The sequence below is a fragment of the Equus caballus genome, chromosome 4 (genome assembly GCF_041296265.1).
Source record: "Equus caballus isolate H_3958 breed thoroughbred chromosome 4, TB-T2T, whole genome shotgun sequence".
Taxonomy (NCBI): Eukaryota; Metazoa; Chordata; class Mammalia; order Perissodactyla; family Equidae; genus Equus; species Equus caballus.
Window position 1 is genome coordinate 7833464 of NC_091687.1, and position 27985 is coordinate 7861448.

Below are 27985 nucleotides of genomic sequence, written 5' to 3' on the forward strand. Positions count from 1 at the left end.
GGCTCTTGGCGGAGGTGAAGGCGGTGGCGGAAAGGAACATACACCGGCGACATGCAGGGCTGGAGTCGTGTGTACTGCTCCTTGGCCAAGGTGAGGGCCGGCGCGGGTGGTGCCGAGCCCGAGGAGCTGGGAGGCCCGCCCACGGCGTCTGGGGCGCGGCCTGACTGGTAGTGTGGGAGAAGCCGGCTCCGCCTTGGAACCAGGTCTGCCCGGCCGCGGCTCGGGGGCAAGGCCCGCGCTGGAGAGGCCCTGCGGGTGTATGATGGCCCTCGGCCACACGCACCACTCCCGAGCCTGGGCCGTGGGCCCTGCGGGTCACACACAGGCCTCTCTCTCCACATTTGCGGAGGAAGTGCAGGTCGCCCTTGCTCCATATGGCCCGGCTCTGCATACCTTCTACCTTTTCCTAATGCCGGCCCTTGAGCAGCCTCACTTGTTGCAGTGGGCAGGTCACCTTGGGGCCAATGCTTGAAGATCCAGGCCCAGTCAGCCCCAGCAGGTAGCCTTAGGAATTTCTCAAAGGTCCCGTCAGTGTTGGCGGCTTTAAGCTGGTGTCCATTGCCTTCCCTTCTGGAGGTTTGTAGTTTGAGTTCCGGCAGGTTGTCGTTCGGCTCTCCCTGTGCATCTTCGTGCCAAATACGGCCAGGTCGTATAGAGGGGAGGATCGTGGCTGAGTATTATATCGATGGAGACCTTAAAGGTCATACTATGGCGGTCAGACTCCTTTGTTTCAGAGATGAGTAGCCTGTGTTCCCGAAAGTTAAGGTAACATCCTGGAAGTTGGACTTTTAGTGAGAGGCAGGGCTGGGACTGAAACTCAGGACTAACATCTAGTCTGCAGCTCTTTGGTCGGCTGTCCCGACCTCGGGTGCAAGAATTGCCTTGGCATAGAGAACATTCAGTGTAGGATTTGCCTGCTCTGATAGGAGCTTTTTGCCTTGTTTCTTTGTGCCTCAAGGTTCTTAGGAAATAGTAGCCATCCCTATTTAGAGATTGTTGTGGAGATTCTGATGCACTTTGTAAAACTGTAGCAGCTGTTGAATATGAGTCCATAGTGCGTTTTCCTGAGTTACCTTGTCTAACTTTCTGTTCCCAGTTGATGGTTCAGGAGCATCTTCATAGATTATACGCTTGAGTGGATTTGAGTTAGGAAACAATAATTACAAATGAAATGATTGTCCTACCGTAGACTATTCAAGTACTTAAGTTAGAACTTTAAGAGCTTTAATTACGACATGAAGACACTTGGTGGCACAAAAAATTAGCCATGCTTTCTGCAAATCTAGTAAAATTTAACACCATTCAAAAACACTTTTTCATTAGGTTCAATATGAGACAGTTTGTTGAATAGTCATGATAAAGGGATAATGTAGCAAGCTGAGTTCGATAAGTTTAAATAATTTTTGTTACCGAAGAGGAGAAATGGATATGTAACCTGTGTGGCAGTGGAAGATACATTAATAATCAGCACTCGATACATTTGCCCAAAATCAGTGTTTTCGTCAACCTTCAGTAGTTCTGTGTTTTGAATGCATATTACATAATAGGAACATTTTCTTTTCCAGAGAGGCCATTTCAATCGAATATCTCATGGCCTACAGGGAGTTTCCGCAGTGCCTCTGAGGACTTATGCAGACCAACCAAGTAAGTACTTGGTAAAACAGGTTTTCCTCAAATTAGCTCATAGTTCCTTTGTGTTTAAGTGTAAAAGCTAGTGAGTATTAGAGTAACTAACGATAAAGTGATCTGTTGTAGAATTCGTTTGTTCATGTGTTTAGTCACTTAAAAGTTTATCATGCACCTAATGTGTTCCTGGTGGTGAACAAGGCAAAGCTCTGCTCTTATGGAGCTTACAGTCTGATGATAAAAGACAAGCAGTACAGGGGCTGGCCCCAGGCATGGTGGTGAGGTTCGTGCACTCCTCTTCAGCAGGCCCGGTTTGCAAGTTCGGATCCTGGGTGTGGACCTACACCACTCATCAGCTATACAGTGGTGGCGACCCACATACAAAATAGAGGAAGACTGGCACAGATGTTAGCTCAGGGCAAATCTTCCTCAGGCAAAAAAAGAAAAGAAGACAAACAGTACATAAGTGATGGTAAATATTTGGGGAAGTGATTGAAAATTAAAGCAGGTAATTGGGAGGAAAAGAGTCTATTTTAGATAGGGTATCGGGCTTTTCTGAGGAGATGATGTCCAAGGTGGGGCCTGAGTGCAGTGAGGGAGTGAGGAGGTTATTTCAGGCGGAGGGAAACAGTAAGAAGGGTCTGAGCTGAGAATTAACTTGTGAGGTGTAAGAATTTGCAAGGAGGCTGGTGTGGCTGGCGCAGAGTCCCATGGAACGTAAAATCAGAGAGGCAGACAGGGGTCAGATCTTGGAGTGTTTTGGAAGCTGGGCCGAGGAGTTTGGATTTTACTCCAGCTGTGATGGGAAACCACCGAACGGTTTGGAGCAGGGGAGCGGTTTTATGTGCTGACATTTGAAAAGCTAATTCTGTCCACTGGGTAAGACTGAGTGTGTGGTTGCTTAACACTATTTAGAATGGTGAGACGACTTTTTTAGTATCCTGAACGGAAGTCTTGAGGAGCTCATCAAAAGCACATTTTAAAGACTAGAAGGATATAGACTGAAAGGAAGCTATGGGTTATGGATATTTTCTTTACACTTTTCTGTATTTTTGAAGTTTCCATAAAGGATATATATTTTATTTTTTAAGTATTTAAAACGGAAAGTTAATGGACTTGTAGTAAAGTATTTTGGCCTCCCAGTACCAAGGATATTGATTATTTGAAATTATCTATTTTGACATTTACTGGAATCACCCATATGATTATAATTTGCACGTGATGTCCTAAAGCTTTATTGTGGAAACCTTTAGCTGGGGGGAACTGTGACCCTCAGTCTCCCTGCATTCTGTGAAATAATTTTATCCTGGATCCTTAACTGCTGTCAGACTATTATCACTTTGGATATTTTATTTGGAGAAGAAAGAGTAGGGGGAGGTTTCTGGTCACCAATGACCAACAGTGCGTGATTTATCCTAGCTTTGAGCAGGTCAAGAAATCCTTTAAAAATACTAATTTGATGGTAGGGAGAAAAGTTGAACCCATCGTATCCTTTGTCCTTTTTTTCCTTTTGGTTTTATTGAGATGTAATTAGCATATACCCTTGGTTTCCTTTGTTAAATGGGAATATTACGTGTTCTTCTCATCTCACACAACAGGAGAAATGTTAGATTTTCATTTCGAAAGCATGCAGCTAAAGACTTTTCATGGCTAATTCTCCACCTTTGGAATCATTCAGCAAAGATTCATTCAGTGCCTTCTATTTGACAGGCAGTCCCTGAGCAGGAACTTAGATTTCCATGGAACGAGGGTAGCTGAGCACTCGTGAATCAATTTAGTGATCCCTTGATGCCCACGTAGATACAGTGTGTAAAGCCTTTCGTTGGAGTAACAAGCATTTTGTGTACATAGTTATATTCATCTGAGGTGTTTATTTAATGGCTATCTTTTCCTCAAGAATGCACACTTCATTAGGGCAAGGACTGTGACTGTTTAGCACCTGAAATGGTGCACTGGGTGCTCAGTACATATGTATTTGAATAAATGAACCCTGAGACCATGTCTGTCTTAGTTACTGCTCTATCGCAAGCATCCATTATGGTGCTGCTACAAAGTAAGTACCCAGCAACAACAACAATATTAACTGATGCGTTGATGGCTTACTCTGTCTCAAGCACTGTTTTTAATCATCATGGCAATCCTACAAAATATATGCTGCTTTGGGGCTGGCCCGGTGGTGTAGTAGTTAAGTTCATGTGCTCTGCCTCGGCAGCCCACCGTTCACAGGTTTGGATCCCAGGTGAGACCTACAACTGCTCATCAGCCATGCTGTGGTGGCATCCCACATACAAAGTAGAGGAAGATTGGCACAGATATTAGCTCAGGACCAATCTTCCTCACCAAAAAAAAAAAGAAAGAAGAGTACTATTTTCCCCATTTTATAAATGGAAGAGCTGAGTCAAGAGAGGTTCCTAGCTAGGAAAGGACAGAGCACGGAAAATTCTTCTGATTGTAGACCCTAAACTCTTAATCACTATTCTATTTGGTCTGCTGCTTTAGATGAGTATTGGTTGACCAGCGTGAGGAATTCAAAGCTTATTATGATATAGTCTCTGTTATAACAGCTGGGGGATGTTTGTATGAACCAAGTTCATCAAGATTTGAAAAGTATTGTGTGTTACGGTTGCTATGACCTTCCATTTCATGGCAGGAACAGACTTAAAGCACTTACATTTGCTGTATTCATTCATTCATTTATTCTTTTATTTATTCATTATCTCAACAAACATGAACTATCTACTATGTGCTATTCTTGGGCTAGTTGCTGGGATACAGCAGTGAACAAGATAGACAAGACGTGACTTTTATACGTCCATTTTGCAGTCCATTTGGGGAAGACAAACACCGAACAAATAATTATAATTGGGCTAAAAACTCCACAGGCTAAGCACAGGGAGCTATGAAATTTGTAAATAGATTGGGAATGGTCACAGAATTCTTGCTTAAGAAAATCATGTTGACATCTGAAACGGGTTGGGGTGGGGGTGGGCATGGGAGGAGGTGTTCCAGGTAGAAGGAACAGCATGTGGAATATTTTGATGTGAGAATGGGCCTAATACACTTGAGGAGCTTGAAAAGGGCCAGTGTGGCTGAAATATGTTGGAGATTGAGATTTGACTTCTCCAGATATGAAGACCCTTTATTTTAAAGGCAGCTGGAAGTCATTGAAGTGTTTTAAGCAGGGGCTTGTTACGATCAGATTTGTTTTGAAAGATATTCTGGTTTCAGGTTGGAGTTTTCATTGTAATGTTTTTTCCTTCTCTCTTTTTAGGCTATAAGAACCAGGGCTGTGTCGCATTACTTCTAGGTAGATGGAACAGAATGTACATGGGTAGATAAGCATAATTCTGTGAGTGAAAGCTAAGAGTAGTTCACTATTGCTGAAGCCTCAACTGCATGGTATTGGTGGATAAGCAGAATATGGTGGGAGATGGATGAATCTGGAGAGATAGTTATTGATGAGATTTGGATGCTGTATTTAGGAACTTGGACTTTATCCAGTGAGATGCGGAAACCAATGAAGAGCAAGAGAATAAGGTCTCAGTTGGATTTTTAGCAGGCGGTAACACTTGGGTAGCAGTGTGCAGGGGGTTATGGAGGGTGGGAATGAGACTGGAGGCTGCAAGACTAAAGGCGGGAAGTGGATCTTAGATGGGGAGAAACATTTATTGAGCGCCTGGTATGCCACTGGCATCCTCCCAGGGTCTTGACATACATTTTCTCTGACCTCACAGCCCAGGGACGTAGATATTACTGTCACTATTATCTCTACGCTATATCACAGCCCAGAGAGGTTAAATAATTTGCCCAAGAATTTAGAGGTGGTGGAGCTCATATTTGAACTCAGTTTTGTTTTACTTTAAATCCTTTCTTCTTTTACTATATTCTCCTTTCTTATGGACTATGAGGTTGTAGGGTTAATGTGAGAAACTGAAGTAATAGAATTCAAGATTTTAGAGGCTGAGCAGTTTTGGGTGATGACCAGTATTGGGTGTGACTATGGAGGAAGGTCACTGAAATATACTGGAGATTAAGGCCATTGATAATTTAAAAACAGCCCCCCTCCCCAAGAAAACAACAATAGATAACCTTACCAAGTAGCTCTTCTACTCATTTACTGAATTCAGTCATGAATGATTACTGCCTTATGATACCTCTTTTCCTGTTCCTTTTTTTCTTTTTAAAAATAATATTGATTTATCTACATTTTGTTAATGTGCCTGTTTTCCCTAACTATAACGTAACGCTGTTGACGGTGGCGATCATTTCCTCATAGGATAGGCATTCATAAATATTTGTTGATTTCATTCTAATAGTGAAGGAGCTTCTTGTCATTTTAGTTGGAGTTCCTGATTGTCCTGGAGATTATGGGATCATCTGAATGTTTTGGAAGGTATTAATGATATAGGAGCATAGGTTTCAGAATCTAAACCTGGTTTGAACCTGGCTAGATCGCTTATTAGTTGTGCAACCTTATGCAAGTAGTTGAATTATTCAGCCTTATTTTCCCCCTGTTAAATGGAGGTAATCGTAATAACAATGTCATAGAGATGTAATGAGGCTTAAATAATACAACATGAAGCATTTAGCTCACTGCCTGGCACATAGTAAATTATCTAAATGGTAGATATTATCGCAGTCTGACTTCTTTTTTTTTCTTCTCCTTTTTTTGCGAGGAAGATTTGCCCTGAGCTAACATACATTGCCAATCCTCCTCTTTTTTTGCTTGAGAAAGATTAGCCCTGAACATCTGCACCAGTCTTTCTCTACTTTGTATGTGGGATGCCGCCATGGCATGACTCATGAGTGGAGTAGGTCAGCACCTGGGATCTGAACCCGTGAATTGGACTTATATTTACATTTGTATAAGATTATATTATATTTTTATATTTGTATTATGATTATTATTTTCCTAAGCCTGCTGATCAAAGTTAATTTTCAGTTTTTTATCTTTGATAAATGTCCAGAATAGTTCATTGAATATTCTGGTTAGCCTAGTCTATTATCTTAAACTATACAAGTTTTATCAGTATTCAAATAAATTTCAAAACATAGTTGCCATGTATTATAGGATGCTGATTTTTTCCCCCTGGTATCTCAGAAGTTAAGTACCCAAAAAGGGTATAATCAGTCTTAAATTTATTGACAGTACTAAGGTATTATACAAAATTATCTTATTTAATCCTAACGTCAATCATTTAAGGCAGTGTTATTATTCTTATATGATGGAAAAGTAAGTCACTTGGTCACCCATTAATAAGTGGAGAGCTGAGATTTGAAGGCAAGTATGTCAGATGCCAAGCTCAGGCTCTTTCATACAGGTGTCTCTTCCAGTGTCGCTAAATGCACATCTGTTATCATTAAATACAACTATATGGAATGTAGCGAAGTTGGTGGATGCAGAACTCCGTTGTATTTTCATGTGCCATAATGAACAAGTAGAAAATGAAATTTAAAAATCTCTGCCATTTTCAGTTACATCAAAGAATGTCAAGTACCTACGAATAAAATAATGCTGTGTAGAAAATGCTGGTTATTTGCACTTTCTTTGAGGTTTAAAATATCAGGTTTTTTGTTTGTTTTTTAATGTATTGTTTAGTACATTAAGCAGCTTACTGTTTTATATCAATTTGCTTTTATTGTAGTTGATGCTGATGTAACAGTGATAGGTTCTGGTCCTGGAGGCTATGTCGCTGCTATTAAAGCTGCCCAGTTGGGCTTCAAGGTAAGGTTTAGACTCAGACTAGGTGTTGATTCATTTTTATTTGGGATGAATTGATGTATTCACAAAATACTTGGCAGGTAAATAATAATGGTAAATAATTTCTTATTTCAATACAGTATATTTAAGCCTGAGACTAACGAAGAGAGGGTTTATTATAATGGTTGTATTATTCTCATGAAATGGAGAGTGAAGTCCATTATTCTTCCCTTCCACCCAGTAGTTTTCATTTTGGTTTCTAATCACACTTTGGAAGGTAGAGTAATAGAACTGAAAGCATGTATTCAGTAATGTTAAACAAAATATCTTTTAAATAATTCACTTTTGAGTTAGAGTTCAGTAGTAGTCATATGATAAATTATAGGAGACTCTATATTTCATTCTCACAAATACAGCTTGAGTAGCTTGTTTTGTAGAATAATTAAGATAGATAGATTTGGAATTTTAGTGAGCTGAAACATTGCAGGTTATGTGCAGTGAAATAATGTTTTCTTTGGTTGTAGACAGTCTGCGTTGAGAAAAATGAAACACTTGGTGGAACATGCTTGAATGTTGGTTGTATTCCTTCTAAGGTGAGCATATGTTTTGTACAGTGCAGAGATCTTTTCATTAGCCACCAAACCAGAAGAATGTTATCGAGACTAGAATACTAGACTATTATAGTTATTAAAACATAACCCACTGATGATAAAAACACCTTTTTCTTGGTTAAACTTAGAGTGCTGTCACCGGTCTGCCATGCAGGCTAGCCTTTCCATTCAGACAGACTCTGATGTTCCATTTTTTTCTTTAGCTTTCTTTTACCAATAGATAATAGGTAGTAAATTCTTCTTTTATCTCCTTTATGTATGTAAACATGACTGCCTTTTTCACCTGCCACCCTGAAGTGTGTACTTATTCTTTTGCTTTTAAAGAAAGTTAAGGTGCTTTGTTTTTCATTCTTGTTTGTTGAATGATTTTTATGTCATTATTGTTTGTCTTAGATTAATTACATAAGAACAGAAACTGAGTTGATATAGTCTTATGTAGAGTTATATAGTTTTCCATGTAGAGAATGTTATTTCATAAGTGTTTTTGATTGTGTATAGTCTGTTTATGAACATTTGATAATTTCATCTTTCTATTTCCTTTAGGCTTTATTAAATAACTCTCATTATTACCATCTGGCCCATGGAAAAGATTTTGCATCTAGGGGAATTGAAAGTAAGTCTACCTTTCATATTTAGCGATATTACCAGCCATACTTGACACTTCTGGATAAAGACTTCGGTGTGTTTAATGAGTGTGTAATATATGTTTTGTGAGGGAAGAGTGAGAAAAAGATCTTAAAAATGTAGAGAGATTTACTTAAGAAAGAAGGTTTAAATCCTGATTTTTACTCTGACATCTTCTGTTCCTCTGCCAACTTTTGCATGAAGACTACTTTTTCTGTGTAGAGTCAGTTTTTGTTTCTCTGAAACCTGGAGATCCTGGGATAGGGGCTGGATTCCTGAGTGCTAGGGACAGGTAATGACAAAGGAAGGAAGAAAGGTCTACCTAAGTTGTTGGTAGTGGAAAGAACAGAGGGGAGAGGGAGGGATGTGGCATAGTGGAAAAGAAGGACGTCTCATAACATTCTCATTTGGTATTAAAATTCTCATTAAAATCAGGTTGGTGGGCCCGGCCCCGTGGCCAAATGGTTAAGTTCGCGCGCTCTGCTTCAGCAGCCCAGGGTTTCGCCGCTTCATATCCTGGGTGTGGACCTTGCACTGCTCATCAAGCCGTGCTGAGGCAGCATCCCACGTGGTAGAATTAGAAGGACCTACAACTAGAATATACAACTATGTACTGTGGGGCTTTGGGGAGAAGGAAAAAAAAAAAGATTGGCAACAGATGTTAGCTCAGGGCCAGTCTTTTAAAAAAAATCAGGTTGATTAAACTCTTTTAGATTAAACTTCTGTATTGGAAGTCTTCAGATGTGTATTTTTATTAGTTGCTGTTTCATGAAATTTAGCATTTCCTTTTACTTAAAATTTCAGGTGATGTTGTACTTTGTCATGTCTACTTAAATCTCTTCCAGTCTTGAATAATCATTGTAAGGTGTTTGGAGAATATGTTGTCACAGTGGGATGTAATGTTTTACTTTGGACTACGTTTTTCCCAAAGGGGACAGTGTTTGACAGGTTCTCTTGTTGTGATATGAGGCTCTCGGCCTTTTGCCAGCTATGATTATTGTATCATTTATTAAAATTAAAAATTTTAGTACTACCTTTTATACAATTCTGTAAGCATTAGGCTAAAATTTTCTGGACTTTGATTAGTGAAAAATATCTAACATCGCTTCAAGAATTTAGCTAAGGACTAAAGATTTATTTAACCAATTACAGTGTCTGAAGTTCGCTTGAATTTAGAGAAGATGATGGAGCAGAAGAGTACTGCAGTGAAAGCTCTAACCGGGGGGATCGCCCACCTGTTCAAACAGAACAAGGTCAGTGTGCTTAATGTTCAGACGTGCTTGTTTTATATACACATCCAGCATTGCTTTATGCTGACAGAGTGGTGCTATTAGAATGTGGCTGTTGGGGGGTATTTATTTAATTTAAAACAGTGTGCTAACCTGAAATAGATTTCCCTGACGTTGTTAACAAACTTTTTACTGCCCCATGTGTAGCATTACTAAGTAAAGAAGCATTTTGTATTGGATACATTATTTAATAGAGTATTTTGTTCCTATTAATCATGTTTGTTTATCAGAAAATCATTTTAAACCTTTTGAATTTATAAACATTGTTTTATAAAGGTTGTTCACGTAAATGGATATGGAAAGATAACTGGCAAAAATCAGGTCACTGCTGCGAAAGCCGATGGCAGCACTCAAGTTATCGACACAAAGAACATTCTTATAGCTACAGGTTCAGAAGTTACTCCTTTTCCTGGAATCACGGTATTTACGTTTTTTACAACTGTCACAACCTTCCTTCAGAAATACATTTTATAAACTACTTTATTCATGTTATTTATGAACTTTGAATGACAGACATCTGACTGAAATACTATATGTTTATAGTCATTCAGCTTTGGGAAATTGCCTGTCTTTATTCTGCAGTGATTTTGACCAGAAATATAACACTTTATATTTAGATATATTTGAATTCAATATGAAGTTAAAATTGACCATTTCGTTTCGAAATGCTGAATGATAAAATTTTAAGTGAGCGTTTTTAACGGGATTTACTAAAATTGACTGTATGGATAGAAATCATAAATACTTCACAACAAATAAATGACTTAGTATTTTTAGTGATTATACTTAGATCACAGTTTAGAAATCAGTAGGTTTTCCAAATAATTTTGATTGTCTGTCTTGGTTTTTTTATTATAGATTGATGAAGATACAATAGTGTCATCTACAGGTGCTTTATCTTTAAAAAAAGTTCCAGAAAAGATGGTTGTCATTGGTGCAGGAGTAATAGGTGTAGAATTGGTAAGTGCTGTCTTTTCTGTCTCTTATTGCCCCTGTGGAGTTGGAAGTGACTTAAGTATTTGATTCTTTGTACAACATTGCAGACAGGTCAGCATTGAGTTTTGCTTAAACACTTGTAGTAATAAAGAGTTTTCAAGACAACTTATTTCTGTAATCATTAGTTGTTAAAACTTTCTCTTCAATTTGAAACCTGCTTCCCTGTATCTTCCACCCTTTCTGTTCCCTAAAACTGGACTAATTTTTTAAAAAATCTAACAGCCCTTCACTTATTTAAATTTGATGGCTCTTCACAAGATAACTCTGAGCAAATTGCATTTCAGATAAAGACCATGACTTACGTGATCTGGCTCTTCCCTTCCTATTTATCCTTGTCTTGGTCCTTCTTAAGTTTTAGAAATGTCAAAGTACTTGCAATTCTCTGGATTTCTGAAGTATAAGCTATTGCATACCTTCTCCTTGCCATGTTCTTCCTTTTTGTCCATCTGGCAAATTTCCTGTGTTTCCAGTGACCTATTCCCTCCATTTTAGGTATCCTTTCCCAGGGGTGTTGTATTTTGTAATCGCCAGGAATTGCTCTACTTCTGAAATCACAAATTGAGACATTTTATTCTCTAACCATAAGCCCCTTTCCTCTCTTTACTCAGTTATTCCTAGTAGCAGGCTCTTTAACTTTATTAGGTTTTCTGGTCCATAGATCCCTCTACGTTTTTGCTGTCTGCCCTTTCCTGTCTCGATTGCTTTCCTGATCAGCTTAGATTCCATAGTCCATCACTTAACCACTCTCTTTGCCTTGCTTTTCTGTCATACCTACTTGGCAAAACTCTGGTCCTGGTTGAATTGAGCTGTTTGCCTTTTTTATGCTATACTCAGGCTATTGGCTATACCAGGAGAAAAACACACTCTCTACGGATTAGCCTGTGTAAATTCTTGGTCGCAAATCTCAACGGAAACTTCAACCTTGTTGACAGTGCCGTTATTTCCCTAGCTGGTGTCTGCAGTGGCTGTTTCATTTCCCACTTGTCTCAAACCTCTGTGGTACACTGTCTTTCCCTGCCTGCTGATGACCTTGTCTCCTAAATATCCCGTGAAGGAGAAACCATCAGATGAGAACTCCCTCAACTTGATGCCCAGATTTGAAAATGTTCTTACCTGGTGGACACCTGTCCTCTTCGTCTTCTCTCCTGTAACTGTGGAACTGCTGTTTTCCCTGACACTGAGCCCCTCACCTGTGCTTGGTAGTGCTTCTTCTCCTGCCTTCTCAGAGACTTGGTTTTGTGATTTTTATTTTTGTATTTTTTTAGTCTTCGAACTCCCCTACTTTTGCTTTCTTCTCATTTATATTTAAACGTGCCTCTATGTGGGCATCTATGTGCCACACACGCATGCTCACATGCATTTGCACTCATAGATACAGGCTGTGTCCACATAAATAAGCCTTTTCTTGATCCCATGTCCTCCTTCAATTAACTAATTTGCCCCTGACTGTGGCCCGGGGTTCGCAGGTTCAGATCCTGGGCACCAACCTACACACCACTCATCAAGCCACGCTGCAGCAGAATCTCACATACAAATTAGAGGAAGATTGTCACAGATGTTAGCTCGGGGCCAATCTTCCTCACACACACACACACACACACAAATTCTTGAAAGGGTTGTCCATGCTCTGTTTCATCAACTCCCACTCCTCGCTCCATGGCTTCTTTGCCATCCAGTTGCTCTTGCCAGCACACGAATGGATCTATTGCTCAGTCCAGTCACTGTTTTCTTCACTGCTTTAATTGGTAGCAATCAGCGTTACTGAGTTTCTTGCCTTTGAAACTCTTTCCCTAGCTTCTCTGATTCCATATTCTGTTGGTTTTCCATCTACCCTTTGGGCTCACTTCTCTATCCTCTCTGCAGGTTCCTCTTCCTCAGCTTTCCCTTTAATTGTTAGTGTTATGCTAGCTTCTGTCTCAGGGTTCTATCCCAGACCCTTTTTGTCTTTCCACAGAATATTCTCTTCACTTCCATCCCAGTTACTGAAGGACTCATAAATACTTGCAGCCTAATCCTCTCTCCTTGCCTCTGGACTCTTATCTGAATGCCTGCCAGCGTCTCTCCGTATAGGTCTCCCAGATGCCCAATTCACCGAATGTATAACTTAGCCTTTCCCTTCCCCCCCCTCCCTCTTCCACCCCCAAACAAACAAAACCAAACCTGTTCCTTTTCTAACATCTCCCATCTCAGTGAATGGTTTTGCCATCCATCTAGAGGCCTAAGCAAGAGTTTGGGAATTGCGCATGCCTTCTCTCATGCTTCCTGCCCTATATTGCGTCAGTCACTGGGTCCTAATGTGATACTACCTGATAGATGGCTCATGCATATATCCTCCTCTTTTCATGCATCTACTTAGATCCCCGTTCAGGCCAGCATCATGTTTTGCCCTAGGTGTCTCTAGCTTCTTTAATCTTTTTCTAGTCTCTTCTCCCCAGAGTGGCTGCAGTGATCTTTCTATAACCCGGATGTAATCATGTCCTTTCCCTGTTAAAAACACTTCAGTGACGTACTATAGCCGTTAAAATAAATCCAAACTCTTCAAGCATAGTGTCTGGTATGTGATACGTACTCACGTAATAGCTTTTATTATTGCTCAATGAACATTGTTGATATAATCAATATCTTTCAAAAGTTAGTTTAGAAGTTACCTTTTTAGTGAAGATTTCTTTCTTCTATGAAAGCTCGTCTTTCCTTGAGTCCTTAGTATAGGGTATCTATATCTTTCTACCATATACTAATAACAGTAGCTTGGATTTATTTGTTTATGTCTGTCTTTTCTACAGGACCATAAGCTCCTTGAAAGCAGAGACTGAGTTTTATTCATATTTGATCTCCATTGCTTTTTTTTTTTAATTGAGTTAATGATATGTTACGATCTTGTGAAATTTCAGTTGTACATTATTGTTTGTCAGTCGTGTTGTAGGTGCACCACTTCACTGTTTGTGCCCACCCCTCACCCCATCTTTCCCCTGGTAGCCACTAATCTGTTCTCTTTGTCTACATTTCTAAATTCCTCATATGAGTGGAGTCATACAGAGATTGTCCTTCTCTAACTTGCTTATTTCACTTAACATAATTCCCTCAAGGTCCATCCATGTTATTGTAAATGGAATGATTTTGTTCTGTTTTACAGCTGAGTAGTATTCCATTGTATAGATATACCACATCTTCTTTATCCATTCATCTGTTGATGGGCACTTAGGTTGCTTCCATGTCTTAGCTATTGTAAATAATGCTGCAGTAAACATTGGGGTGCATAGGACTTTTGGAATTGCTGACTTCAAGCTCTTTGGATAGATACCCAGTAATGGAATAGCTGGGTCGTATGGTAGTTCTATTTTTAATTTTTTGAGGAATCTCCGTACTGTTTTCCATAGTGGCTGCACCAGTTTGCATTCCCACCAGCAGTGTATGAGGGTTCCTTTTTCTCCACAACCTCTCCAACATTTGTTACTATTAGTTTTAGATATTTTTGTCATTCCACTGGGTGTAAGGTGATATCTTAGTGTAGTTTTGATTTGCATTTCCCTGATGATCAGCGATGATGAACATCTTTTCATGTGCCTATTGGCCATCCGTATATCTTCTTTGGAGAAATGTCTGTTCATGTCTCCAGCCCACTTTTTGATTGGGTTGTTTGATGTTTTGTTGTTGAGTTGCAAGAGTTCTTTATATATTATGGATATTAAGCCTTTGTCAGATATATGACTTGCAAATATTTTTTCCCAGTTAGTGGGTTGTTTTTTTGTTTCAATCCTGTTTTCATTTGCCTTGAAGAAGCTCTTTAGTCTGATGAAGGCCCATTTGTTTATTCTTCTATTGTTTCCCTTGTCTGAGAAGACATGGTGTCCGAAAAGATCCTTTTAATACTGATGTCAAAGAGTGTACTGCCTACGTTTTCTTCTAGAAGCCTTATAGTTTCAGGTCTCACCTTTAGGTCTTTGATCCATTTTGAGTTTATTTTGGTGAATGGTGAGAAAGAATGGTCAATTTTCATTCTTTTACATATGGCTTTCCAGTTTTCCCAGCACCATTTGTTGAAAAGACTTTCTTTTCTCCATTGTATGCCCTCAGCTCCTTTGTCGAAGATAAGCTGTCCATAGATGTGTGGTTTTATTTCTGGGCTTTCAATTCTGTTCCATTCATCTGTGCACCTGTTTTTGTACCAGTACCATGGTGTTTTGATTACTGTAGCTTTGTAGTATGTTTTGAAGTCAGGGATTGTGATACCTCCCATTTTGTTCTTTTTTCTCAGGATTGCTTTAGCAATTCGGGGTCTTTTGTTGCCCCATATGAATTTTAGGATTTTATGTTCTAATTCTGTAAAGAATGTCATTGGGATTCTGATTGGGATGGCGTTGACTCTGTAGATTGCTGTAGGTAGAACGGACATTTTAACTATGTTTATTCTTCCAATCCATGTGCATGGAATGTCTTTCCATCTCCTTATCCAATTCTCATCCAGTTCTCTCAGAAAGGCCTTGTAATTTTCATGGTATAGGTCCTTCACTTCCTTAGTTAAATTCACCCTGAGGTATTTTATTCTTTTTGTTCTGATTGTGAATGGTATTGTGTTCTTGAGTTCTTTTTCTGTTGGTTTGTTATTAGAATATAGAAATGCTACTGATTTATGCAAATTGATTTTATACCCTGCAACTTTGCTGTAGTTGTTGATTACTTCTAAGAGTTTTCCAATGGATTCTTTGGGGTTTTCTATGTATAAGATCATGTCATCTGCAAACAGCGAGAGTTTCACTGCTTCCCTCCCTATTTGGATTCCTTTTATTCCTTTTTCTTGCCTGATTGCTCTGGCCAGGACCTCCAGTACTATGTTAAATAAGAGTGGTGATAGAGGGCATCCTTGTCTCATTCCTGTTTTCAGGGGCATGGCGCTCAGTTTTTGCCCATTGAGTATGACTTTGGCTGTGGGTTTGTCATATATGGCCTTTATTATGTTGAGGTAGTTCCCTTCTATGCCCATTTTGTTCAGAGTTTTTATCATAAATGGCTGTTGGATCTTGTCAAATGCTTTCTCTGCATCTATTGAGATGATCATGTGGTTTTTATTCCTCAGTTTGTTGATGTGGTGTATCACGTTGATTGATTTGCGGATGTTCAACCATCCCTCTGTCTCTGGTATGAATCCCACTTGATCATGATGTATGATCCTTTTGATGAATTGCTGAATTCTGGTGTAGATTTGCTGAATTCTGGTGAAAATTTTGTTTAGAATTTTGCATCTGTGTTCATCAGTGATATTGGCCTGTAGTTCTCTTTTTTCGTGGTGTCTTTGTCAGGCTTTGGTATCAGCGTGATGGTGGCCTCGTAGAATGTATTAGGAAGTGTTCCATTCTCCCTAATTTTTTGGAATAGCTTGAAAAGGATAGGTATTAAATCCTCTCTGAAAGTTTGGTAGAATTCCCCAGGAAAGCCATCTGGTCCTGGGGTTTTATTCTTTGGGATGTTTTTGATTGCTGTTTCAATCTCTTTCCTTGTGATTGGTGTATTCAAATTGTCTGCTTTTCCTGAGTGAGCTGTGGGAGATTGTAGGAGTCCAAGAATTTATCCATTTCCTCTAGGTTATCCATTTTGTTGGCATATAATTTTTCGTAGTATTCTCTTATAATCCATTGTATTTCTGCAGAGTCTGTTGTTATTTCTCGTCTTTCATTTCTGATTTTGTTTATTTGAGCTTTCTCCCTTTTTTTCTTTGTAAGTCTGGCTAGGGGTTTGTCAATTTTATTTATCTTATCAAAGAACCAGCTCTTTGTTTCATTGATCCTGTCTACCGCCTTTTTCGTTTCAATAGTATTTATTTCTGCTCTGATTTTTATTATTTCTCTTCTTCTGCTGACTTTGGGCTTTATTGGTTCTTCTTTCTCTAGTTCAGTTAGGTGTAGTTTAAGATTGCTTATTTGGGATTTTTCTTGTTTATTAAGATGTGCCCGTATTGCAGTAAATTTTCCTCTAAATACAGCTTTTGGTGTATCCCATATGAGTTGGTATGGCATGTTATCATTTTCATTTGTTTCCAGGTATTTTTTGATTTCTTTAATTTCTTCAGTGATCCATTGCTTGTTCAGTAGTGTATTGTTTAGTCTCCACATCTTTGTGACTTTCTCTGCTTTTTTCTTGTAATTAATTTCTAGCCTTATAGCATTATGATTGGAGAAGATGCTTGTTATTATTTCATTTTTTTTAAATTTGTAGAGGCTTGCCTTATTTCCCAACATATGGTCTATCCTTGAGACTGTTCCATGTGCACTTGAGAAGAATGTGTATTCTGCTGTTTTAGGATGAAGTGATCTATATATGTCTATTAAGTCCAATTGTTTTAGTTTTTCATTCAGCTCCACTATTTCCTTGTTGATTTTCTGTCTGGATGATCTGTCCATTGATGTGAGTTGGGTGTTGAGGTCCCCTACTGTTATTGTGTTGTTTTTAACATCTTCCCTTAGGTCTGTTAATAGTTGCTTTATGAATCTTGGTGCTCCTGTGTTGGGTGCATAGATATTTATAAGCGTTATTTCTTCTTGATGAAGTGTCCCTTTGATCATTATGTATTGTCCCTCTATGTCTCTCTTTACCTGTCTTATTTTGAAATCCACTTGGTCTGATATGAGAATTGCAACACCTGCCTTTTTGTCCTTGCTATTTGCTTGAAGTATTGTCCTCCACCCCTTCACCCTGAGTCTGTGTTTGTCCTTGGGGCTGAGGTGTGTTTCCTGGAGGCAACAAATTGTTGGATCTTCTTCTTCAATCCATTTTGCCACTCTGTGTCTTTTTATTGGAGAGTTCGATCTGTTTACATTGAGGGTGATTATTGATGCATGTGGACTTAATGCTGACAATCTGTCGCTTGTTGTCTGGATTTCCTGCATTACCTTTGTTTCTCGTCCTCTGTGCTTTAGCCTACCCATTGAATACTGCAATTTCTTATGCTGGGTTTCATAGATTTTTCCTTATTTATGTTTTGTGGCTCTGTTCTGTTTTTTAGTTTAGTGGCTACCCTGAAGTTTGTGTTTAGAATCTCATGAATAATATAGTCTGTTCTCTGGTGGTCTCTTACTTACTTGGCCTAGACTGATTTAGTCCCTTTGCTCTTCCCCTTCTAAATTATTATTTTCATTTCTTATTCCAACTCGTGTTATGAGCTTGTAGTTAGAGTGATAAGATCATCTTTGCTTTGGTAGTTTCCTTACCTTTATCCTAATGGTGTAGTCGAATATTTGCTATCCTATTCTGGTTCTATCTGTCTGTCTCCCTAGTGTGTGGTTTGTGACCCTTTCTCCCTTTTTTCTTTTTTCAGGTATGAGAGCCTTCTTGAGGATTTCTTGTAGTGGAGGACTTTTGGTTACAAATTCCCTTAACTTTTGTTTGTCTGGAAAAGATTTAATTTCTCACTCATATCTGAAGGATAGTCTTGCTGGATAGAGTATTCTTGGCTGAAGATTTTTATCTTTTAAAGTTTTGAATATGTCACTCCATTCTCTCCTAGCTTGTAAGGTTTCTGTAGAGAAATCCCCTGACAGTCTGATAGGAGTTCCTTTGTAGGTTATTTTCTTCTGTCTTGCTGCCCTAAGTATTCTTTCGTTGTTTTTCATTTTTGCCATTTTTACTACTATATGCCTTGCAGTAGGTCTTTTTACATTTACAAATCTAGGAGATCTGAAATCTTCCTCCACACGCATTTCTCCCTTAATCCCTAGATTTGGGAAGTTCTCTTCTGTAATTTCATTAAGCACACTTTCTGCTCCATTTTCCTTTTCCACGTTCTCAGGAATTCCAGTGATTCTTAAATTCTTTCTCCTCATTGAATCTGCTATTTCTCTGATATTTCCCTCATTCTTTTTAATCCTTAGTTCTCTTTCTTCCTCTGGAGCCATTCAGCCTGTCTATCTTCGATTATGCTAATTTGCTCCTCTATGGTGTCTACATGGTTATTCAGGGAATCCGTATTCTGTTTTATCTGGTCCATTGTATTTTTCATCTCTAGTATTTCTGTTTGATTCTTCTTTATAGTTTCAATTTCTTTTGTGATGTAACTCCAGAACTCATTGACTTGTTTCTCTGTCTTTCCCTCTACCTCATTGAGTTTTTTGATGATAGCTACTCTGATCTCATTTTCACTTAGTTCACCTATTTCCAAGTCCTCAGGACTTCATTCTGTGTTTTTATTGTTTTCCTTCTGGTCTGGAGCTTTTATAAATTGCTGAATGGTAGAGGAGTGGTTTTTTCGCATGGTGGTAGAATTCGGTTGCAGTTACAGCCTGTCGCCACTAGATGGGGGTTGAGAGCTGTGCATTCTGAGCCCTCTGCGTTCAGCCAACATGGCAGCACCCAGCGCGGGTAGGGGTGGGAGGGGCAGTTTCTCTCGCCCACCGATCTGGATTCGGCTCAGCTCTCGTTCTCTGGTCTCCCGGGGGCGTGGCTTGATGGGGTCCCTGCACACGGAAGCTTTCCCTCATCAGCGGGTTTCCACTGCACCGGTGGCAGGAGTCCTGGACGACCCCCCCGGTTGCGCGGCCCCTCCCCTGCTCCTTCCCTCACCCGCGGCAGCCATCCCACTCTCTAGCGGAGGGAGCGAAGTTCTCTCCTACCCTGTTCCAGTTCCTCTGAGGCCGGCTACAGCCTCTCCGTCCTCTGTCTTCTTGCTCTGTAGGTCTCTGATGGTCTTGACATTAGGGGTCATTGGTTGAAATTCAGTTTTTCTATTTCTTTGATTGTATTTTGGAGGGGAGAGAATCCTGGGTCAGCTCACCCTGCCATTTGCTCTGCCTCCTCTCTTCCATTGCTTTACTTAATGCTTCTTTCTTAGGTTTCATAGATCCACATCACTTATTTTGTCATCATCCTTTTGATCCAGTCTAGTCTGCAGGATCACTTGTAAATGATGTTCGAAATTAAACATAATATTCTGGATTTTGGAGAGAACTTTTTTTGATAGGTGTACTTCTTTTAATGTAATCCTTTAAGATCAGTTTAGTGGTTTGTTTTTTTAAAGGTATCATCGAGCTTGTTGTCAGGTGACAACCTCACATCTTTTGCTTGAGGAATTTCTGATTTTTTAAACCTAAATGAAGGACTTTGAACTTTTATCTTTGCTTTAATTTCATCTTGTTCACTTGTACCTGTTATTCCAGTCTATTTCTCTGTCTTGATTCTGTCATTCTTATACTTAACTCCTTTTTTCTTGCTTTGTGTAATTCATAAATTTGGGAAGGATGTTAACTAAGGCATGTGGTCCATCATCTGATGTTGTCTAACTTGGTCAATCAAACCTTCCCTGATGTCATTCAGGTTGTCAGTACAAAGTATTGAAAGCTATCTGACACTGTAATGTTTAACCAGTTACAAACATATTTGATTCCCCATTGATCCATCACATCTACGAGGCTATCATGAAATTTTCTTTTTTTGAACACCTTGCTAATAGCAAAATATGCTACGTTAACCAGTCCAGAAAAACCTTCAGAAAATAAGTCATTTACACGACTTGTTTTTTGTGGTAGCATCTGCTAACTATCAAAGCAGCTGTTGACTCATCTCTTCTAGTATTTAGTAGTGGTTGACCTCTGCTCCACATTTTAGAATCTATTCTTTTCTAGAATCTTTTTTTTTTAAATTTAGGCAATATTTGCCTGTCTGCCACCTTTTGACAGTTCTCTTATGCTAATTAAGTTCTCAGAGTTCACTGACAATGTTTCTGTTATCAAAGTTAATGATCTAATTTGTTTGATTGGGAAGTTAACACATCAAAAATGACTGGTTGCTCTTATTTTGGGCTTCGCTTCTTGCTTAATGATATTTCTTCTATTTAGTCCACTTTGAAAATTATTCTCATAGGTGGATAAAACAAGAAAAAAGGAATAACAGGTTTACTTTGTTTTGTTGGTCAGTATAATAATATCCCCAGGCAATAATTCTCTCTCTTCCATCTCAGCACTTTTGTGTGTGTGTGTGTGAGGAAGATTGGCCCTGAGCTAATGTCTGTGGCAGTCTTCCTCTATTTTGTGTGTGAGATTCTGCTACAGCGTGGCTTGTTGAGTGGTGTGTAGGTCAGTGCCCAGGATCTGAACCTGCAAACCCTGGGCCACCAACATGGAGCACACAAACTTTACCACTCCGCCACTGGGCTGGCCTTTTAGATTTTTTATAAGGCTTGGGTCATTTCAAACTTCTTGACACAATGTTTTAGGTGTCTGTTACTATATTGAGTTAGTTTTCATGTCTTTTTAAAAGTTGAAACTTAGAGAATTTATTGTGTAGTTATACATATCTCTTTACTTTCTCATAAAGATTATTCATGTGACTACTTTTTAGTTTACCTTCCTTCTTCATTTAAAGAACATAGGTTTTGGAATCAGATAGATTAAATTTGAATTTCAGCTCTGCCTCTTAATGACTTTATGCCCTTGTTACATTAATGAGCCTCTGTGAACTAGTTGATTCATGATAAAATGGGGATAAGAATAATTGCCTTACAGGGTTATTATTGCGATTTAATAAGGTAATACATTTAAAACACTTAGCACAGTGCTTGGCCTCCAATAAGCTCTAGGTAAATAGTAGATATTATTGGAGTTTTCCTATCTTTAAGGGTTTTGTGATAGTATTCCTAAAAGTAGGGCACTTGTCTAGCTATGCTCGTCGTTCTCCACTTCAAATTATAGACATCAAGATGGTTTTTCATTTCCACACTCTTACTATTTCTTACTATTCTGATTTAGGTTCAGAGGAGTGTTTGGGATTTTTTTATTACCTTTATTAAGATATAATTCACATATCATATGGTTCACCCATTTAAAGTATACATTTCAATGATTTTTAGTATATTCACAGAATTGTGCAGCTGTCACCAATATCCAGAACATTTTTGTCACCTCAAAAGGGAACTCCGTGCCCATTAGCAGTCACTCTGCATTCCTCCCTTCTCCCAGCCTCTGGACTCCACTAATCTACTTTCTGTGTCTGTGGATTTTCTAGTCTGGACATTTCATATAAACGGAGTCATACAATATGTGGCATTTTGTGTTTGGCTTCTTCACTTAGCATGATGTTCTCAAGGTTCACGTACACTTCATTTCTCTTTATGGCCAAGTAGTAGTCCCTTCTGTGGCTGTAACACATTCTGTTTATCCATTCAACAGTTGGTGGATACTTGGGTTGTTTCGATTTGAGACTATTATGGATAATGCTTCTATGAACATTTGTGTACAAGTTTTTGTGTGGACATCTGTTATCATTTCTCTTGAGTATATAGCTAGGAGTGCAGTTGTTGGGTCAAATGGTAATTCTGTGTTTAACCTTTCGAGAAACTTTGTTTTCCAAAGTGGCCACACCATTTTACAGTCCCACTAGCAATGTAGATTTCAGTTGCTCCACTTCCTCACCATTACTTTAATACTGGATGTTTTGATTTGAGCCATTCTAATGGGTGTGTGGTAGTATCTGCTTGTGGTTTTAATTTGCATTTCTCTGGTGGCTTGTAATCTTGAGTATCTTTTTATGTGTTTATTTGCCATCTTTATATCTTCTTTGGTGAAGTGCCTGTTTAAATATTTTGTGTTTTTTATTGGGTTTGTTTGTTTTGTTAATGAGTTTTGAGAGTTCTTTATGTAATTTGGATATAAATCTTTATCATATAGATGTTTTGCAAATAACTTTTCCTTGTCTGTGGCTTATCTTTTTGTGCTCTGAGTATATTTTGAAGAGGAGAAGTTTTTAATTTTGATGAAGTCTAATTTATCTTTTTCTTTCTTTTATGGATTGTGCTTTCGGTGTTGTAGCTAAGAAATCTTTGCCTAACTCACGGCCACAAAGATCCTCTCCTGTGTAGACTTCCAGAAGTTTTATAGTCTTGGTTTTTACGTTTAGCTCCATGATCCATTTTGAGTTAATTTTATGTATGCTTGTTACTGGATTTTTAGTGTCATTGTATTGCCTCTAGTTAATTCAGCTCTCACCAGAAAAACTCATGAAATTTTGTAAATGAATGTACAAACCTAATTTAATTGGAAAAGTAAAGTCTTATGGTGAATTATAAGTTACTAGATGATTCTAATATAAATTCTCACAAAGGATATCCATTCATAGGTTTTCATATTTTATGTAATGCTGTAAAATTATGTTCATTTTGCCAGTTTCACATGTAAGTATTCAGAAGTTATAATTGTTAAAATAAAAAATGAGCATTGAGTTTAAATTATAATTTGAATGAAAAAGCAACATTTCTCTATTGAGGAAATAAACATATGAAGCCAGTTTACTGTTTTGCAAACGTCAGTAATTAGTAGTAATAAGAGGCTACTTCTTCTCCCTCAGGACCTTCCTTCCCACTTGGTGTCTCTTCTTCCTGAACCAGTTACCTGCATAGTTCATTCCCGCTCTTTGTTCAAGTCTCTGCAAACGTCACTCCTAGTGAGGACTCCCCCCAAACACACTATTTAAAATTGCGCTTCTTTTCCTTTCCGGAGTCCGGGTTCTACTTCCTGCTTTTTTTTCCTCATAGCATTTTACTCTCCTCTGCATGAATTTTACTTATTTGTCTGTCTCCCTACCAGAATATAAGGTCCTCGAGGGCAGTTCACTGATGTCTGCCTAACACCTGAAATGGTGCCTAGCATATAGTATAGTGTAGCTGCTCAGTAACTGTTGGAGCAATGAATGGGTCAATAAAAACGTAAAGGTATACGTAGTTGCCACTGTGTTAGTTTTAAACCTCAGAGCTTCTAATCGGGACATATTAACAAAAGAAAATCTTACAATAAACTGTTTAAGATGATTCAGTAAACATTTGCTATAGAAACTTTTATTTTTATGATTTTTATTTGCAGGGTTCAGTTTGGCAAAGACTTGGTGCAGATGTGACAGCAGTTGAGTTTTTGGGTCATGTTGGTGGAGTTGGAATTGATATGGAGATATCTAAAAACTTTCAACGCATCCTTCAAAAACAAGGATTTAAATTTAAATTGAATACAAAAGTTACTGGTGCTACCAAGAAGTCAGATGGAAAAATTGATGTTTCGTAAGTGTACTGCTTGTTTTCGATATGAAATCCTTGTCTGTGTGTTTAAGAAAAACACTCAGTTTTCAGAATCAGATTTTTTATAATTTAAGACCATTTCATTGCTTAGTATATCTCCATATTGCTTATTAAATCAGTCCTTTGAAATTCATGATTAAGTTGATGCTAGAAATATTAATCCATTGTTCTCATTGTAAGTTACTTTTTTATAGTATACATTCAGAAAAACTTAAACTCCCAGCATTCAGTAAAATTAATTCAATATTTTTAGACATATATGGGGAAATCATAATAATAATACTAATTAGATTGCTTCCTATGTGCCTGGCTCTCTATTTATTAAATATTTATGTGACTTGGTGAAATAACTTGCCTGAGGTCACACAGTTAGTGAGTGGCAGAGCCACTGCTTGAACTTGGATCTTTCTGACTGTAAGACTTGTGTTCTTAACCCGTGTTATACTGCCTGTCTTTGTGAGGTTTTAATGATAGACCTCTGGAGGATATGTGCATTTCTTCATTGCCTGACCCTTAAGTTTGTTATATTTATAATAAAGTGAACGTACACTGTTAGAAGTGTCATCAACACCTGAGAAATGTCTGGTCTTAAATTTCCAAGTCTACCAGCTATTTATGTAGATGTATGTAACAGTTATACTATTCATTTTCTAGTATTGAAGCTGCTTCTGGTGGTAAAGCTGAAGTTATCACTTGTGATGTACTCTTGGTTTGCATTGGCCGACGACCCTTTACTCAGAATTTGGGACTAGAAGAGCTTGGAATTGAACTAGATCCTCGAGGTAGAATTCCAATCAATACCAGATTCCAAACTAAAATTCCAAAGTAAGTTGGCTCATTATCTGCATTTTCAATATTTAAAAATTTCAAACACTATTTTCAAAATAAGACTTTTGTCATGCTTAAAAAATGCATTGGCTTTGGAAAAGAAGGGTAAACATATAATATGTAAAAGCGAAAATAATTTTTTCATTACATAAAGGTTAGAAACCAAATTCACAGATACTTGAAGAACTGTATTTGATACATTTTTTGGTGACTTAATAACTAGAAACTTACCTTTTTGTTACCGTGGCATAACTGAAAATGAGTATCTGATTTCAGAAGTTCACTGTTTCTTTTGGTCTCTCTGGTAGTATCTATGCTATTGGTGATGTGGTTGCTGGTCCAATGCTGGCTCACAAAGCAGAGGATGAAGGCATTATCTGTGTTGAAGGAATGGCTGGTGGTGCTGTGCACATTGACTACAATTGTGTACCGTCGGTGATTTACACACACCCTGAAGTTGCTTGGGTTGGCAAATCCGAAGAGCAGTTGAAAGAAGAGGTAATCCTGAATGGGGGTAGTTTTATTCCAGTGTGTGAATTGAATTAATGATACTGGTAGCTGAGAATCATTATATTACTGTATTAATGCATTCTAATAACTATGTGGAATATTATAGTTTATTTTTTCTTCCTTTTTTAGTATCATAAAGGAGATATTCACTTGTCTATATTCAAAAACTAGTAATTCCACAGCTTTTATATTGGGCTTTTAAATATACCCACATGAACCAATACTTGCATTTGCTTGTGTTTGTACCCAAAATATATTTCATTAACAAGCCTTTTGGTCTTTCCTTCAATATGCTCTGTGAAGAATTACCTTCTTGGGATTTATTTTCTGAACAAATGTAGATGATTTCACCAATGGGAGCGAACTTTTTCAGAGTTTATGTAGCTTCTCGTTTTCTGTCTCTCACAGGGTATTGAGTACAAGGTTGGGAAATTCCCTTTTGCTGCTAACAGCAGAGCTAAGACAAATGCTGACACAGATGGCATGGTGAAGATTCTTGGGCAGAAATCGACGGACAGAGTATTGGGAGCACATATTCTGGGACCAGTGAGTATTGAAAACCAGAAATCCCATTAGGATTTCTGGAAAGCATTGCTATTTAGTAGATTAATTTAAAACCACCTGGTATTTACGTTCTGAGGTTATTTTTTACCAGCTAAAGTTTCAGTATGACCTTTTTGTGTGCCATTTCTAGCAAGATACTGACAGCACTTGGAAAATCTTCCCTACCATATCGTCTACCTTCCACGTGCAACTAAGGTTATCCTTTTAAAACATGCACAGGCCATGGGCCTGCTTACAGCTCTCCAGTGGTCCTTTTCAACTTCAGACTGTTAACATACAAGGCCCCACTAAATCTGCTCCTGCCTACTTTTTACCTCATCTTTTCCACTCTTCCCTTTTGCTCATTAATTCCCTGCCTCCTGGGCCTTCTCTCAATTTCATAACAGGCCAAATTTGTTCCTATTTTAGAGCCTTCATGCTGGTGGTGGCCTTTACCTAGAATGCTCTGGCTCCAGATCTTTGCATGACTGGCTCCTTATTATTCAGGTCTCAGCTCAAAATGTTACCTTCTAAGAGAAGCCTTTCCTACCACTGAATCTGACGGATGCCCACTCCCTAGGTATCTTACGTAGATGGTATAACAATGATCATAGAACATCTGAATGCTTACTTTGTAATTTTTCCTAAATACATGCGTTAACTTTAATTTTTACAACTCTGTGAGGTAGGTGTTGCTATTCCCATTTTTGAGGTGATAAATGGAACGAAGCACACAGAGTAAGTGGTTGAGGTAAGTGGTGGTAGGATTTGAATCCAGGCCATCTGGCTCTGGATCCTGAGCTCTTCTGTGCCACCTTTTCTGTTAAACTTTTCTTGACTGGAGGCAGTTATTTAACTGCTCTAACAACTGATCTATCCTGTTAGCAGGTAGTTCTTTTTGCTATGGAAACAAAATTACTTTTTGGCTTGTTATTTTAAAGGGTGCTGGTGAAATGGTAAATGAAGCTGCTCTTGCATTGGAATATGGAGCATCCTGTGAAGATATAGCTAGAGTCTGTCACGCGCATCCGGTAATTGTTAACAACGTACAGAATTAATGACTACCTAAATTTTCTTCTGACCCATGAATTCTTGCTTTTTAATTTTAAAAATTTCTTCCCTGCAGACCTTATCAGAAGCTTTTAGAGAAGCAAACCTGGCTGCATCATTTGGCAAATCAATCAACTTTTAAATTAGAAGATGATATATTTTTTTCTGAAATTTCCTGGGAGCTTTTGTAGAGGTCACATTTCTGGACAGGAAATGCTCACGGCTCCAAGAATTTCTAGGACTGAATTATGAAACTTTTGGAAGGTATTTAATAGGTTTGGACAGAATGGAATAATCTCATATCTGTATTTTAAATAAAGTTAATATTTTCTTTCAGTGCATTAATATTGCAGAAAAAAGCTACTTATAGTAGCATCTTGGAAAATTTTCTTCAACTCTTATTTTCATGTTCTTTATGAAGGATCACCTTCACTGAATTTGTGTTACATAGCTTTTACTTCTGATATGGTAAAGTTGGCTATTTACACGGAAGGAACTGAGTATGGTATGTGAACAGCTGTGTTTGAAGCAAGATGATCAAGTTATTTTAAACTTGGTTTTCATGTTGGAAACAGAGTCAGTCATTAGAATAAGATTAAAATGTGTATAGACTGATGTAAATAAAAAGTGATGGTCTCTCACACGTTTTATTTAATCCCCAAATTCTTGCAGTTGAGAGGTAGAATTTACGTGTTTAGGTTATTAAGGTTCCATTGAGGTGTACAGTCTGAAGTATAGTTACACAGTTAGCTAAATTAAGGAAGTATGTCTCTAATGTTCAAATATTAAATGGAGACTCAAATGTATTACAGTGGGGAATGAAGATACAGAAATAAATGTCTTAAATGTTCATTTAGTGGTTATTCTGAGTGGGTGTCAAGATGGTCCTAGTTCTTTTATGACTACCTCTAGTGTATATTCTTAGTCATTACTATTATTGCTCTGAGTGTCCTGGATGTCTGTTTTTTCCACTTTGTAGGACAGCATTAAGGCATGTAAAGGGCCGTTACCCTTTGATCTGTTTTAGTGATACTGACTGAGTGTTTAGCAGTTACTTTTGGAGAAACAGTGTGAAGGAATCTTTAATCTGCTGTCTTTTCTTACAGGGATTTCCAGTGTATCCATGGCTGGGTAAATGACTGTTTCTTTAAAGAGTGCTGTA

The 27985-nt window shown here is 38.3% G+C and overlaps 1 protein-coding gene across 1 annotated transcript; it reads left to right on the plus strand.

The window, feature by feature from the left end:
• Window positions 1-27895, plus strand: DLD (dihydrolipoamide dehydrogenase). Its single transcript, NM_001301150.1, has 14 exons — window positions 1-90; window positions 1566-1644; window positions 7272-7351; window positions 7852-7920; window positions 8482-8551; window positions 9715-9815; window positions 10128-10271; window positions 10710-10811; window positions 23684-23874; window positions 24547-24717; window positions 25029-25218; window positions 25639-25776; window positions 26715-26804; window positions 26900-27895. The coding sequence occupies exons 1-14, from the start codon at window positions 52-54 to the stop codon at window positions 26963-26965; spliced, it is 1530 nt and encodes a 509-aa protein (NP_001288079.1). The 5' UTR covers window positions 1-51; the 3' UTR covers window positions 26966-27895.
• Window positions 27896-27985: the final 90 nt, after the last annotated feature.